At 54.0% G+C, this 15,868-nt stretch overlaps 1 protein-coding gene across 1 annotated transcript; it reads right to left on the bottom strand.

The window, feature by feature from the left end:
• Positions 1–44: 44 nt before the first annotated feature.
• Positions 45–14,537, bottom strand: ANO9 (anoctamin 9). Its single transcript, XM_066320296.1, has 24 exons — positions 14,532–14,537; positions 10,787–10,861; positions 10,492–10,608; positions 10,126–10,262; positions 9,793–9,842; positions 9,484–9,542; positions 9,190–9,272; positions 8,340–8,474; positions 8,144–8,240; positions 7,799–7,859; positions 6,861–6,943; positions 6,510–6,614; positions 5,630–5,794; positions 5,514–5,550; positions 4,924–5,035; positions 4,700–4,757; positions 4,435–4,532; positions 4,129–4,295; positions 3,553–3,705; positions 3,176–3,323; positions 2,640–2,750; positions 2,451–2,544; positions 2,242–2,354; positions 45–652 (listed from the first exon to the last, which is right to left on the bottom strand). The coding sequence occupies exons 1-24, from the start codon at positions 14,535–14,537 to the stop codon at positions 625–627; spliced, it is 2,292 nt and encodes a 763-aa protein (XP_066176393.1). The 3' UTR covers positions 45–624.
• Positions 14,538–15,868: the final 1,331 nt, after the last annotated feature.

Here is a 15,868-nt window from a genome sequence, read left to right as displayed (position 1 = left end):
AGCCAGGAACAGCTCTCAGGACTCAGCTGAGCCAGGAGCTAAACACGAAATAACAACGGCATTTTTCCAATGTCCATGGAGACACCAGGGCGGAGCTGTGTCCATGGAGACAGCAGGGCAGAGCTGCAGCCATGTGGGAGTCATGCCAGGGAGGAGTTTGGTGAAAGAGGGACTCAAGTTCCCCGGTGGTTTGAGAGTGAGAAGGTCCCGGAAGGAAGTGGAAAAAGAGGCCCAAGTGCAAAAAAAGGGCTGGAGAGGGAGCCTGGAACGAGGTAAGTGGTGTTTCCTGTGCTTAAGGAAGTGAGTGACAGGAATTCAGGTCATCTCCTGCAGCCCAGCAGCTGGGTGCTGCCCCTGGGTTTGTCCCCTGCACCACAGCTCTGTCCCAGCCACTCCCTGTGCTGGGGAGGCACATCCCAACTCTGCCACGGCATCCTTCCTTCCCAAGTCGGAAAGCGGCCTGCTCCTGTGAAGCCACAATCTTGTCATCACTTCCCAGCTCAAGTCAAGCTCAGTCCCAGATGGGACATGTGGTGCCATGTGGTGGGGTTCATCCGGCACCCCTGGCACTGCCAGGCTGGGAAAGGGGCTCGAGTCCATGTTCTCCTTCTTGGTGAGTGGTGGCTACACCTCGGTGGAGTATTCCGTTACGCTGGGGAGAGAGCAGAGAGGCGTTGGGAAGGGAGCTGTCTGAGTCGGGAGGTGTGGAAAAACACTCTGAGTAGGAATAGGGCCTTTCCCCCAGAGCAGATGGAGAAAGAATGACAGGCTGTTTGTGGGAAACCCCTGTTTGTGGGAAATCCCACAGTCAATAGGAAGGCAGAGATGGAAAGCTGTGGTAAGTGTGGTGTTGTGTTGGCTTTGCGTGGCCTGGCTTTTGGTAACAGGGGACACAGAGGTGGCTTCTGTGAGAACCTGCTGGAAGCTTCCACCATGTCTGGCAGAGCCAATCCTTGATGGCTCTGAAGATGGACATGCTGCTGGCCAAGGCTGGGCCATTAGAGATGTTGATAACACCTCTGTGATAATGTATTTAGGAAGAAAATCAAAACAAAAAGAGGCACAGGTTTTTTTGCTAGCCATAGGAGGGGAGAACATGTGAGGGAAACAACCTGGCAACACCAGGGTCAGTGGAGAAGGGGAGGCAGGAGGTGCTCCAGGCACTACAGCCAAGATTCCTCTGCAGGCTGTGGTGATGACCATGGTGCATGTCCCTGCAGCCCATGGGGATCCACAGGGGATTCAGAGATCCACCCACAGCCCATGGGGGAGGTGCCCAGGCTGGAGCAGGTAGATGCCTGGAGGAGGCTGTGATCCAGAGCTGATGGAGAGAGGAGCCCTGCTCCCAGGCTGGAGCAGCCTGTCCTTGAAGGACTGACTCCATGGTAGTGTGACCCACACTGCAGCAGTTTTGGAAGGAGTTGTGTGCCCATAGGAGGGACTCACGTTGCAGCAGTCTTGGGAGGACTCCTGCTTGTGATATTGGAGCCATGGTGGAGAGGGTTGAGGAGAACTCTCTCCTGTGGGAAGGAACCCCGTGGTGTAGTAGGGGAAGGACTCCTCTCCCTGAGCAGTGGAAGAAAACTTCAGGTGATGAACTGACCAAAACCCCTATGCCCTGTCCTCTGTGCTGTCTTTGGGAAGGTTGGGGAAAGCAAAGGTGTTTTTAAGGGCTTATTTTACTTCTCATTATGCTCCTCTGATTTTGTTAGTAATAAATTCACTCTGTACTTCTAAGTTGAGCCTGTTTTGCCCTTGGAGTGTTTTCTTCCAGTCCTTATCTCAACTCATGAACCCTTTGTTATTTTTTTTTTTCTCTCCTCTGTCCAGCTGTGGCAGGGGAGAGTGAGTAAGTGGCTTTTGTGGATGCCTGGAGTTTGGCCAGTGTCAAACCATGACAGGTGTTTCCTCAACCCCACTATCTGCTCCCATCCAGATTGTGGGTGGCAGCTGGGACAGCGTGGCCGTGGAGGGGTGTCAGGCTGAGCCCTTCCCAGAGCAGGGCTTAGTCAGTATGGGACAGCAGAACTGTGGGCAACTACAGTGGTTCTGTTTCCCACTGAAATACCTAATCCTTTCTCTTTAAACAAAGTTTAGGTGGAAAACCTGGGCAAAGTCCTTCCCTGGGCAAAATCACTTCTTGTTTTAACTTGGAGTTTTTCTTTTTCCGAAGGAAAAGGGGCATCCAGAGATGGATCCTGAAACCTGGCAACCTCTAGCACCTTCCAGAGCATCACTCACCTCAGTTCCTTACAGAGATGTTCGTATTTTTCCTTCAGAATTTGATTCTTGACCTTCTGGGGGACATCGGGGATGTACCAGGCTGCGATCAGCTTCACGCACAGAGCCACGTGCTGTGGGAAGCAAAGGCAGTTAGGGGCTCCCAGCCTGGGCACAAGGCCTAGATCCAGCCCCTTTCCCAGCCCTCTCCTGCCTCCCTGGGTGCTCACCTCGAAGAGGATGAGGAAGGCGAGCCGGGCTGCGAAGATGTGCCAGAACTGGATGGTGTAGGTGTAGTCGTCGGCATTCCGGTAATCCCGGTACCTACAGCACAGCTCCGTCAGTGCCAGCCCCGGCCATTCCATTCTGGCCTGGATGTCACGGTGAGGGACAGGGGGTGGCAGTGGGGCTGCTCTTACCTGCACTCCTTGATCTGGACTCCATTGAACTCTGGCAGCACCTTGGTGTGGGGCTCAAAGTCCCGGATGCGGAATACGGAGAGGCTGTTGTTGATGTACCCGGTGGAGCAGCTGTGGGGAGGGATCAGGTTGAGCATGGATTGTACCCTCCTGTTTTGTGGAAGCAGAACCCACCTGGGGCTCTCACTTCCCACTTTCACAAAGCCTGGGGGAAATGGAGGGCTCAGAGGCTTCTGTCCAGTTTGAGGAAACTGGGTCAGTCAGCCAAAGCTTGGAGAAATGGGGAGGGCAGGAGAGAGCATGTGCCTGCATCCTGGGAATCCTGTAGCTCTCCAATGTTACACACTGCCCCTTCCAGTCAGTTTACCCACCACACGGATGATGTGATGATGCCATATGGGAATATTCCCCTGCTCCCCTTTCCCCCCCACCTTGCTTTGGGGGACAGATCAGCTGTCTCATGCTCTTGCAGTGGTGGCACTGAGGCAGGAGGGGACATGGCCGTGGGGATGGGGTTGTCTCGGAACTGAACTCACTCCATGCCAGTGTGGTTCTGCCTCGTGCAGGGGCTGTACATGTATTTGTAGACCTGCACAGGGATGAAGTCGGAGGTGATGGCGATCACCAGCCCGTTCCCGATGACGGCCAGGATGCCGATGGCCTCTAGGACCTGAAGCCAGATCCCTGTGGGAGAGAAGCAGCTGGTGAGTTCCCTCTGCCATCTTAACTGCCACCATTCCAGCTCAGGAACAGCTTTAACATGACCAGGTCAAGGAAGGAGCCTCCAAGCTGCACTTCAGCCTCTGGCAGAGTCTGAAGCGGCTTGTCCTTGTCCGATTCATGGCTGTCCCTGTGCTGTCCCATGGCCGTGGGGTGCTCGGGCTCAGCCTGGTGCTGGCAGGACCCCTCTCACCGATGTCCTTGGCCTTCCTGGGCACCATGCGCCGGCGCAGCCGCATCATCTTGATGGCATCCATGTGGATCTCGATGACGTTGTTGATGAGGGCCAGCAGCGGGGCCAGGGGAAAGGCTGCCACGAAGATGGTGGTGAAGCTGTACTGGATCACTGTGGAGGGGAAATGCCAGGTGCTGATGTGAAGCCACTGCAGAGGGGGTGTCCCCTCTGCCTAGGTTTGTCCTGCTTTGTGGCTTGGGTCAGAAGGGTTTGCAGGGGTGGAAGGGGGTCATAGCCACGTCTTGGGGATGCCCAGCTCTCACAGGGCTGTCAGAGAGTGGCATCTCTGGGGATAGTTGAGCCATCTAGGCACAGGCACACGCTGGGGTTACAGCCGTGGCCCTGGAAGGAGAGGAAACTCTGGGGCAGAACCAAAGACTAGCACAGTTTCCTGCTCTCTGTTTTGGGAATGATCTTGGTGTCCCAGGGCTCTCAGAGTGGGGCTGGGTGGGAGCTGTGGTTCCTTGCCTGTGTGGGCTCTCTAGCATCTGTCACTCCCCAGCCAAGGAGTGCACATGGATTTGCCCCACATACCTATCTCCAAGTACTCGTTGAACAAGCTGAAGACGTTGACCTCGTTGAGTTCATAGTTTTTCAGCCACTGCTTTTTGCAGGGATCCTCTGCCTCCTCCTCCTCTCCTAACATCATACTTCTCTTCTTGGGGCGCTTTTTCTTCTTCCGTAGCTGGTGGGTTACCCAGCTGCAGTGGGAGAGAGGGATTTGTGTGGCTGCCTGCGGAGGACAGCAAGGCTGGGCTGCTGCCAGCACATCACTGGAGGAAGGGGAAAAGGAAAAAGACCAGGGTTCCTCTCTGGAAAGTGTCAGTGTGGGTATCTTACGGGATGAGATACTCCATGATGTTGCTAATGGTCTGCTTGAGCAGCATGATGACAGCCATCTGGATGAAGAGGTCGGTGATGCAGCCGCTGGGGTGGCACTGCAGGGGACAATGAGACAGAGGTTGTGCCCTGCAAGCAGGGTGGGGGGCCCGAGGGACCCTTTGGCAGGTGCTATGGGAGAAAACTGAGCTTCCCAGAAGCTCCCTGGGCAGTAGGGAAAGGAAGAGGAGGAGTTATTTGTGGGGTCAGAGAGTGGGTGCCTCACCTCCTCCAGCCTCCAGTGGCCAGCAATGCGCACGTAGTGCCCTGGGTGGCCATTGATCCTGAGCAAGAAAGCAACAGTGATACCCATGGGGTCATGGTCCTCCTGAGTCCCAAAGGGAGTCCCTGTGCCTGGTGGGGAGGGCAGAGGGGCTGAGCTGTCCATACACCCTGGGAGAGTCAGGAACATCTATCCCAGACCCTGGCTGGCCCGTGTTTTCCACTCACCGTCCCAGGAAGAAGGCAATGTAGATGAGCGAGGAGAAGTTTGTGAAGAACTGGAAGATGAAGATCTTCACGGTGAAGTTGTTCTCCCCCTGGGAGAAGGTCCGTGGTTTCTCTGGGAATGGGAGCAATGCCCAGGGGCTTGGTCACAGAGCAGTGGGACCTTGCCCTGCTCCCCCATGGGTGCCACCACAGCTCTGAAGGTCCAGAGGACATCTCTGCCCCTTGTGAAGCCTTCCCTGTCCTCCACCTGAGCTGTCTGATGGATGTGAATTCAGCCAAGCAGGGAGGTCCCTCAGAGCCATGAGCTGGGGTAGAAGGGGCCTTAGAACTGGGAGGAAATCCATGTTGTGACCTCTCCTGGAGGTGGGGTGGCTTCCTGCTTATGCCAGGTCTCACCCCTGTAGGGTGACTGTCCCTGCAAAGCTGGCTATGGGACAGCATGTGGGCCACAGGTGAAGGTGTGCTGGGGGGCTGCTGGCCTCCCTGTCTGGAGCTGCCTTGTGCTGGTGGAGGGAGGGAAGGGGATGGGAGGCTGGTTGTGCTCAGGGACAAAAGGGTGCTGCAGGTGGGACACACCCCATTTCCCTTACCCAGCTTGCACAGGTAGAGGGCCACATGCCAGTTGACCTGCAGGACAGAGGGATACGATGAGCAGTGGGGGCTGGCCATGGTGAAATCTTGCCAGGCACCCCTGGTGGCTCCTCACCTTGGTCATGATGATGATGGTGAGGTAGTGCAGCACGGCCCCTGTCATCACGGCGATGGTGTCGGCGTGCTTGTTCAGCAGGTTCACTTCGCTCTGCATGAACAGCGCCATGGCCACCGCCCGGTAGATGACGAGTGCGTGGGCGATGCCGATCAGCACCACGATCTGTGGAGAGGGAGAGGAGGGGTGAGGAGTCACCGAGGGCACTTGCTCCATCACACCTGATGGTCCCCTCAGCGGGGCCTTGGATGTGGCCTCAAAGGCAAAACAGCGCCCTTCGCTGGAAGCCGACAAGTTCATGAGGTGGGTATAGTGATAGGAAAAGGAGTAATGGATATGGACTGAAAGAGGGGAAGTTTAGGCTGGATGTTAGGAAGAAATTTTTCCCTGTGAGGGTGGGGAGACATTGGGACAGGCTTCCCAGGGATGTTGCAAACGTCCCGACCCTGACAGTGTTCAAAGGCCAGGTGGGACAAGGTCTTGAGCAACCTGGGGTAGTGGGAGGTGTCCCTGCCCATGACACAGGGCTTGGGACTAGATAAGGTCCCTTCCAACCCTTAACATTCTATCATTCTAGGATTCTATGTCTCCACCTGAACCAGTCTCCACTGACCCACAGTGGGGACAAGTGCACTGGGATTTGCCTCTTCCTGCCCTCAAGGCAGTGTCACTGCCTTGATCCTCACTGCAAGAGCAGAGCCTTCAGCCCATGTCCCCAAGGGTGGCTGGCCCCTGCCATCAGCACAGTGGAATGTGAGCATGAGGGAGCCCCAGGATCCTTGTGATGGGCATGGAACTGCCCTAAAAACCTGGTCTGTGCCTTTGCTTCTTTGTCCATATGCCCAGAAATGAAATGTTCCTGTTGTCACCTGGCACATACCATCAGCACAGCCAAGATGAGGACAATGGTGCTGCGGAAGTAGGAGTGCTGGTACCGCTGAGGTTCGTGCTGTGGGTTATTGATCAGCTGCAGAGCCAGCTCCTCCTTAAAAAATAAAATATTAAACATAGGAAAGAAAGGACCCAACAGGACTTTGTGCCCCTTGTGTCAGTGGACATATGGGATGAGCAGTGCTGGAGAACGATGGGGTGAGCACCCAACCCACAAGAGCATGGTCCAGCCTGACTGAGTTCAGTCTGGGCAAGGTATCCCTCATGTATTTCTTTTCTAGGTCCAGGTGACTCCTGGCCTAAAAAGAGAAACACTGAGCAGGAAAGATGGTGTCCTCACCTCTTCATCATCCCACCCATTCAGGTCCCAGCTGGTGGCCACAGTGGCTCTCTCCCTCTTCCACAGCTCCAGGAATACAGTGGCTGAATTGGGAAGGAAAAAGTGCAGTGACACTTAAGAATGGCTCTGAAAGCCACCCCTCTGTCTCCCAGAGAATCACATCCGACCTGATGGCAAACCAGCCTGGACTGCCCTTGGCCCATGAAGGACAGGCAGTCCCCTCTGCACTTTGGCCCCTGGAAGGGCCCTGCACAGGCAGCAGTGAGGGAATGGGGATGGTGCAGGTGAGCTTCCACTGGCCTGGTTTGGTGTCTGAAGGGAATTTGGGATAAGTCACTTTTCAAGTGGAATGGGTGTCCTGCACTGCACCCTGGCAAGGCCCCACCTCTCTAACTCCGTTTCCAGCCACCCCTTATATTAATTGGATCAACACTCCTGATCATGTGATCCAGCCCACAGACACAGGACTGTGCCGTGGCTTTGCAGGTGGGACACCCAGCCCACTCCTGAGGTGGCTGGTCAAGGAAAGGGCCATGGAAATGAGTGTGTAATTAAGGCAGTGATGGGATCCCATCATCCCACAGTAAATAAGAGACCCTGCAGAGATTTGGGAAGGTGGAGGAGTCTGGAGGCTCCTCCTTCCTGTGGTTGTGGCCATTTATAGGCAGCTGCTGGAAAATTGCTGGGTGCCTTTGGGGAAGATATGCTGAGCAGAAGCTTCAGGTAGGACAAGCTTCAGGTAAAGAATATTTGGGGAGCTGGAGGATATCACCAGGATGGTTTTGTCTCTTGCTGTATCTGGAAGGAGAGCTGAAGGCTCTGGTAGCAGAGGAGATATAAAACTCCCCCAAAGGGTGAAGCTATATTGGTGTCCCATTTTCCACTTTCTGTTCCCTCTCCCAACCACATGTGCTGGACACCCACACATGGACACCTACCCCAGATGGCCATGAACATGGCAAACACAACTGTGGCCTCATTATCAATCATGTGAGTGACCTGGAAGAGATGAAGGAAGAGTGTGATGAGTCACTGAAGTGCAGGGGCTGTGACACCTCGGAGTCTTGCCATGCTCATTTCCCCTGAGACAGGTAAAGGTGCTACAGTAGGGCAAAATGCAGGAAGGTGATGGACACTGGGGCTCATTACTGGTAAAATAATCCATGGTGATGATGGAGACTGTGATCTGGTGGGGTTTCTTTTTAGTGGTGCGGGAGCAGCATGAGCTGGGAGTGTTTTCCTATCCTTTATCTTCAGCCTGCTCTGGAAAGGGGATTCCCTACCTTGGCATAGGTGCAGGTGTCAGAGAGGACCCAGAACGAGCAATTCTGGTCACAGAGCGGGCACATGATGGTGTTGTTGGCATCACAGATCTCCTTGCTGGAAGAAAGGAAGAGAGAAGCCAGGGGGGACAAGGATGCCTCAGAGCCACCTGCAGAGCTGAATGGGATGTGCATTTGGCATTCCCAAGGGCCTTACCTCACCTGGCTGGAACTGAAAACAGTAGCCCCAGCTGCGACGGTTGCCAGCCCAGCCACGGCAGCAAAAATCAGCAGGTAGGTGTACCAGCCCAGCCAGGCGAAGTACAAGGCTACCTTCTCTCCAAAATAGGACCTAGGAGGAAAGGTGAGGTGGGACTTGCAGCCAGAAAGGAGATCAGATTTTGGGAGTCACTAGAAAATGCCCATGGTGATAGTATCTCAGTGTTTTATGGTGTGAGGAGCAGGCTGGAGTCATGGATAAGAAATTACCTATTGACTGAGGGACTAGGAGCCCTGCATCCCCGAGGAGTTAACTTTGTGCTAGCTGTCAGAGGTGCACCTCTATTTTAAGATCCCCTCCCTTTACAGAGCCCCCTGGCAGGTTTATGAAGTAACAAGTTCTTTTTGCCCTCCCACCCCTGCCCATGGAGTTAGTTTTCAAAAACAAGAGCTGTGCTCTTTCCTGGGATTTCATGTGGTTGCAAGAGTCCCATGTTGCCTTTACTGCCCCGAGGTCAGCCTTGGGCTGGCTGTGCAGCACTAGTGCTCTGTTCTCACCTCTCCTGCCTTCTGAATGTGGCTGAAAACCAAACACATTCACTAAAGTCCGCACAGCCGTGGGGGTTGTTTCATGCTGCAGGATTAGCAGATGGAGCTCGGAGCCACAGGGATAACCCTCAGGCTAAGAGCTTTGGGAGCTGTAGAGGCAGCCCAGTGCTTGTGAGAAGAGCCAGGTTCAAACTAATGATTTTTAAGACAATGCAGGAGCCTGGAAAAGGGCACTGAGCTCTCTGGGTTTCAGGTGGGACCTCTTGGTTAGAAAGATCTGCCTCTTGCGCCTGTGTTACCTGATCTCCTCAATTGGCTGTTCCTTAAATAGAACTCTCCAGCGAGCCCACTTCTTCTTTAGAATTTTTGTTATCTCTTCTTTCTGGAGAGCAGAAAAGTTGGTTGGATGCAGGAACATCAGGGCACCCTTAATGCCCTGCCCAGCTCCAAGGCAGCTGCTGGGAGCTTTGCTGTGTCCTTCACTCAGCAAGCTCTTGGTGCAGCCCCAGTCACCCACAGGTCCCCCTCACCCCATCCTGCTCCTTCATCTCTCCTGGATTTTACTCCCAGGCTCACTGTGTGCTCAGCCTCACCTCGTGCAGAGGAAAGGCTGCCTCAAACACCTTCTTCTTCATCAGGTAATGCAGCTTCTCTGGGAGCAGAGCAGAAGGGACAGGGTTAGGCTTAGGGATCTGGGGAGATGGAGCAGAGGAACTGCTGGTTCCTGCAGTCCAAATCTCCCAGCCTCTGGATGAAGCAGCAAATCGACTTGTCTGAGCTCCCCCCTTTTCCATTCTCCCCAGGATGGCAAGGCAGCTGGGATGCCAGTGCCCAGGATTCTTGGGCAGGATTCTTCCTGCAGATCCAGGCTCAGCCTCACCCCTGGATCCCTGTTCCCTTACCTAAGTCGGACGTCACAGTGTTCTGCAGGATGAATTGCACGACCCGTATCCTGAACAAAGAGAAACTCTGCTTAAAGGCTGCTCTGGGATACAGACTTGTGTTGTGTGGCTCAGGAAAACAGGGCAGAGGAGGGAGAAGGTGTGCACTAAAATCCAGGGAAGCAAGGGAGGGAGAAATGTGGGCAGTGAGAAGGCATCAGCTTTGTACGTGGGAGGTGAAGGAAGGCTCTGTGGAAAATGAAAAGCCTGGCACAACTGTGAACCGAGCTGGAAAATGGATGCTGGCGCGGAGAACAGTGAGTTCAGGAGGCTGGAAATCAGCTCAGCACCCACCTGGTCGTCATTGGGACATCCTGCTGGGTATTGGAGTTTTGCTGCCTCCTGTCGGGATTTGTCAGGAGACGCTGGTATTTCCAGAAGATGTGCTGCGGGGCGCGAACTCCATAAAAGAGCTTCGTGTCCTCAATTTTCTGATGAGGGGGGAAAAAAGGGCTGTTGAAACAGAGCCAGAGGGGCAAGGAAGAGCCAGAGCTGGAAGGGCTGGGGGCTGTGTGAGTCCTGGGACTCTGGGTTCTTTCTCCACTGGTTGAGCAGTGTTGTGGTGAACAGCTCAATGGTTCAGGCCTCTCCCATTTCCTGGGATGCAGGAGCCCAAGCCAGGCCAAGTGTCTGCTGCCTTTTCCTCCCACAGCCCCTCACCTTGATGGTGAAGCCCTTCTTGCTCAGCTCATCCAGGAACTTCTTCCTCTTGATCTCCTTCTCACTGCCCATTTCATGAATGTCACTCACCAGGACAAAATCCCACTTCTCTTCATTCTGCCCACAAAACCAGGGAATTATTAGGGATGGAAAGCTGAGAGCTCTCCTTCCCAGCTCCAGCCTCTTGGAGGTTTGGACCCTCATTGTGGCTGTGTAGAGGGGAACTGGGAATGAACAAGGGAAATGGGGATTTTTTCCCTCACTGGGCTGGACTCACTGCAGATGCAGAAAGAGCAGTGCTTATTGGGGAGGCATAGGAGTCCATGTCCTCATCAGGACATTCCCTGTAGGGAGTCAGCAGAATTTCATCCTGGTGAAAAGAAAACCAGTGAAGGAAAGGATTCAGCAGGCTCCCTGGAAGATCCCATTTTTTCCTCTTCCAGCAGCACTGAAGAGATGCCCAGGGAGGAAGGTGAGAGGAGGCTTGTGTGAAACCTTCTCCCACATGCCCCTGATCACCAGTTTGGGGTCTTCCCAAGCCAGCCAGGCATTTGTGTTTAGGAATGCTGCAGGGACTGCTGCCCTGGGAGGGTGTGCAGCCTCCTCTAGAACTCACCATGCCCAATGGTGCCCTGGGGCTGTGAGGGATCTGGACCAGGAGGAAAAAACCTCCCTCAGCTCTTTCACCTGATGCCCTGAGATTTGTACTGGGGAAGTGTTCACCTTTCACCCTCTCTCTCCATGCTACAGTGGATTTTACAGGATTTAATCAGCCTTTTCCATTCGTCAGTTGTTCCTATCAGACAGGGCACTGTTGGATTTTTGGGGAGGGTGGGGAAGGTAGTTTTAAATTCTGGTAAAGAGAGAGTGGAGCATGGACACTTGGAGGCTGGCACAACCCTGCAGGAAAGCAGGTGAAAAAAGTCCTTGGAAAACATGTTGGATGCCTGAGGCTGAAGCCAAGAGACAGAGGGGGGCGGGGAGGATGAGCTGTTGATCATAAAATCATAGAATATCCCAAGTTGGAAAGGGACACCCAAGGATAATTTAATCCATCTCCTGGCCCTGCACAGGACCACCCCAAGCATCCATGTGCCCAAGAGTGGTGTCCAAACACTTCTTGAACTCTGGCTTTCCCTGTTCCCCTCCTGTGTGAGTGGCTCTGGAGAGAATGGCTGTGCAGCTCCCACCTTCCTGGTTACAGGTAGTTACACTCAGACATCCAAGGGTGCAGATGTGGGGGAGCACAAAGCAAGCATCACGGAATGGTTTGTGTTGGAAAGGACCTTCACGCCCATCCAGTCCCCCAGGGACATCTTCCACTAGACCAGGTTGCTCCACTCTGGTCTTGGACACTTCCAGGGATGGGGCAGCCACAGCTTCCATGTGCACTCTGTGCCAGAGCCTCAGCATCCCCACAGGGAAGAATTTCTTCCCAGTATCCCATCTAACCCTGTTCTCCTTCAGCTTATGCCATCAGCTGCCCCTGTCAGGGTTTTATCCACCCTTGGATGTGACTTGTGGTGTGTCCCCACAAAAAGTTACACTGCTATTCCTGAGGGAAGGTGACGCAGTACAGCAGCGGGAAGGAGCTGCCAGGGATGGGAATATTGTCACTCAGTGTCACCAGAGACACTGTGACCTAAAAGAGCGGCCAGCTAGACGAGTTCCTCCAGCTGTAATCTTGGCAGCAGAGCCATGGTGGTGCAACTATGCCCTGATGTAAGATCTGCATCCTGAGCTCCCACTGGAGAATGAGGCCATGGGAGCAGAGAAGCTGGGATGAGGAAAGGGCTGAAACATTCTGCCAGATGCTCACTCACGTGGATGAGCCAAAGCACAAGAGCCATGAGGAGACTGACTGGCAAGGAGAAGTAGGAAGGCTTGAGGAGAGGGATGCTGTCCCCCAGAGATGCTGTTGTAACAAGAGCCAAAACTTCTCTTGGATAAAAGGTACCCCAGTTTATGGAAAGAGGCAGAGGGAGTGTTCTGGTGTCATCTGCCCTAACCAGGTTTGGGGAGCAGGATTTGGTGCAGCAGTTCCCTGTATCCCAGTCTGAGCCCCTCTCTGGGCACAAGAGAGGAAGTGGGAGCCTCTCAGGCGTGTGCCCACTGCCAGTGCTCTGATGTTGGCATGGATCTGGCCTGGCACACTCTCTGCTGTTGTGTTGGCTCATTCCTGCCTGGCTTGTTTCTCTCAGCCTCCATGTGCACCAGCCTCATCCTGCAGCAATTCCCTGCCAGTGCCAGAAGATGAATGTGGAGGGAAAGCCATCCTTTGGGTATGGGAACATTTTGGGTATTCCTAATGCCACCTTGGCACACTTTTCCTGCTGCTGCTGTCCCGAATAAAGGTTAAGATGAGGTGAAGCTGCTGGCATCACACCTTCTGTTCCCAGGTGACTCCCAACTCCAACACCTGCAGGCACGGTCCTGCTTGGGCATCTGAGCATCCCAGCCAGCACATCCACTTCCTTGGAAGAGGCTGAGAGGTTACCAAGCTGGGTTCACAAATGGGATGTTGGATTCATCCCAGTGGCTGCTCGGGCTCAGGCTGCCATGCAGGTGCCTAACTTGCTTTTGGAGCTATATGGGGTGTGTATAGAGTCCCAGAGTGGCTTGGGTGGAAGGGACCTTAAAGCCTGTCCAGTTCCACCTTCTGCCATAGGTGTGGACACCTTTCACTGGCCCAGGTTGCTCCAAGCCTTTCCAGCCTGGCCTTGGACACTTCAGGGATGGGACAGTCACAGCTTCTCTGGGCAAGCCATGTCAGGGTCTCACCACCCTCACGGGGAAGGATTTCTGCCCAATGTCCCATCTAACCCTACTCTCTGGCAGTCTGAAGCCATCCCCCTTGTCCTGCTGCTGCAGTTCCTGATGGGAAGGCAGGGATGTGTGAGCAGGGATAGCCTCAGCAGGCAGGGACTTTGGGTCATGGCTACTCCCTAGTTTTAAAAAAACCAATTGTTTTTTTTTTTTTTCCTGGGAATTAGGGACACTGTCTGACTGTGGCTGCTGTGCTCTGGCCTCACAGGGCAGTGGATCAGGTGCAGGTAAAGCCGTGTGGGCTCTGCAGTAGTTGTATGAACCCTGGGCTCTGTCCCTGCTCTTGAGAACAGTTTTGGTTTCACTCCTTCGTGCCCTGTGGTTGGAACAAGATGTGGAGGTGCTGCTGTGCAAAGGTGTAAAAGTGACCAGCACAGCGGGAAGCGGGATTTCCATGTCGAAAAGGGTTTCTGTGCCTCCAAGGTGTATCATCAGTCCTTGTCCCCAGCCAGGTACCCCACTGCTCTGAGTGTTCCTTCTGGGAAATTGCCACAGGCACATTTGGACTGTGTGCAGAGTCACCCATGTGAGTAACACAGGACAAGGACCTACATAGGATCTGGCATCCTTGTTTTCCTTTCCGGTCATGGATTGGTGTGGGGTTGGGTGGTTCCCATCACCCACACTGAGATGAACAAACTGCTTTTATCTCCAGGATGTTTCTTACACAGCTTCCCTTGGAGCACTTCCACCTTAGTGCACGGCTTCCTGAGAAGTAGGACAGCCTTTGCTTAGACAGCCAGACCTGTACCTTTACTACCTGCCCTGACTTTGGAGAGTTCGCCTGGCTTTTTCCAGGGAAAAAACCCACATCTTTTCTTCCAAGTTAGAGAAGGAAAAGATCACAGCTCCCCCTCTGCCCTTGCTCTATTCCAGGTATTCCTGGAACGCCTGGGGCTGTTACCTCTCCAGTGCTCATTCCTAGGTTTATATAAGCTGCATTCATACCATCCTTCTCTGATCCATACTCTGAACTCTGGGACCAATATGTGGGGCCAGTGTGACCCCACTGCACTTGGGATGGTGCTTGGAACCAGCAGCACATCCTGCTTTCCCTGTCACACCCTTGTAGGTAGGAATTTTGTACCTTAAAGGCTGAAAGCAGATGAGTAGTAGAGACTGGAGGTCAATGTGTCCTGTGTTTCCAAGCCACAGGTGCTCAGAGGTGCTGAAAAGCGGCATCCTGGGGATATCAGGGCAGTTTCTGTTCCTACCTGCATGGTGAAGCGGAGAGCCTTCGTCGGCGCCCCTCTTTCTCCCAGAGCCCCTCAGGGCAGATCCTTAAGGAGAGGGCTGGTGGGCAGGATGGGCTGGAGGCTCCTGGGCTCTCTCACGTTGTGGTTTCCTTCCGTTGCTCCTTCGCCCGAGGTCTCAGAGGTCTCATGTGAGCCGAGTGGTGCCGCGACTTCCTTGTGGCACTCGCACCTGCCTTGGGAGGGAGCTGCCTCTGCCTGGCAGCAGGCAGATATCGGGAGGAGGTGAGGGAGCTGCCCTTCACCCTCGCCCAGAGGAGTGGCAAGCTCAGAACCGCCCAGCACAGGTAACTGTGCCCAGTTCCTCCTGCCAGCTCCAGGATGCTGCTTTCCCCTCTGCCCCTCGGGGTGCCAGGGCCGTGTGCCGTGTCCTGTGACATCCCCAAGAGGTGCCGTAAACTGGCCAAAAGGAGCTATTAACAGAAGCTCTGGAAAGCTCTAGAAATCTCCTCTTGATGCCTCATTGGTTGGTAAAACAGCTGTGGGAGTTGTGTGCTCTTTTCCCCCCATGTGTAATAGTGCTGACCTTGAACACTTCTGCAGCTTCTCTGGGCAACCTGTGCCAAGGCCTCACCACCTTCACAGGGAAGAGTTTCTTCCCAATATCCCATACAACCCTGCCCTCAGGCACTGCGAACCGTTCCCCCTTATCCTGTCACTCCAGGCCTTTGTCCAAAGCCCCTCTCCAGCCTCCTTGTAGGCTCCCTTCAGATACTGAAAGGTTACCCTGAAGCCTTCTCTTCTCCAGGCTGAACAATCCCAATCCTTTCAGTCTTTCCTCATGGCAGAGCTGCTCCATCCCTCTGATCAACTTGGTGTCCCACCTCTGGACTCTCTCCAACAGGTTGATGCCCTTCCTGTGCTGGGGAGCCTGGGGCTGGATGCAGAAGTTCAGGTAGGGTCTCACCTGAGCAGAGCAGAGGGAAAGATTCAGCTCCAACCTGGACCTATGGCTTGGAACAGAGAGTAATCTTATTATAAAAAGTGAGTTAAAATGTTATGTGTAAACCAGATCTTGCCTTACGTGTGTTTTTTTGGGTGTGTGTGTGGGGTTTTGTTGCTTTCATTTACAAATAGGAAGAGCATTTCCTGGGGATAACCGGAGGGTCAATAACTGCTCTGTATTCCCTTGTGCTCTCCAACAGCATTCCTGTGGGCTGCTATAAAATAAACCAAGTCCTGGGAGTGGTAATCCAGCTGTGTCCTGCTGGGAAAGGCAGTCAGCATTTTCAGCGTGGTGCTCCTAGTTAAGCCACCATCACCCTGTGGCTTTGCCAAGTGCCTTGAACAGGTGCCAA

The sequence above is a fragment of the Sylvia atricapilla genome, chromosome 6, assembly GCF_009819655.1.
Source record: "Sylvia atricapilla isolate bSylAtr1 chromosome 6, bSylAtr1.pri, whole genome shotgun sequence".
Taxonomy (NCBI): Eukaryota; Metazoa; Chordata; class Aves; order Passeriformes; family Sylviidae; genus Sylvia; species Sylvia atricapilla.
Note: the sequence above shows the minus strand (reverse complement) of the source record. Positions and strands in the feature narration are given on the sequence as shown.

What these genes read in the sequence shown, in the direction of transcription:
- ANO9 (XM_066320296.1), bottom strand. An exon ending in CAGCCTTTCCTCTGCACGAG is followed by an intron (nt 9,273 to 9,483) that starts GTGAGGCTGAGC and finishes TCTGCTCTCCAG; the next exon opens with AAAGAAGAGATAACAAAAAT. An exon ending in CAGCCAATTGAGGAGATCAG is followed by an intron (nt 8,475 to 9,189) that starts GTAACACAGGCG and finishes CTTTCCTCCTAG; the next exon opens with GTCCTATTTTGGAGAGAAGG.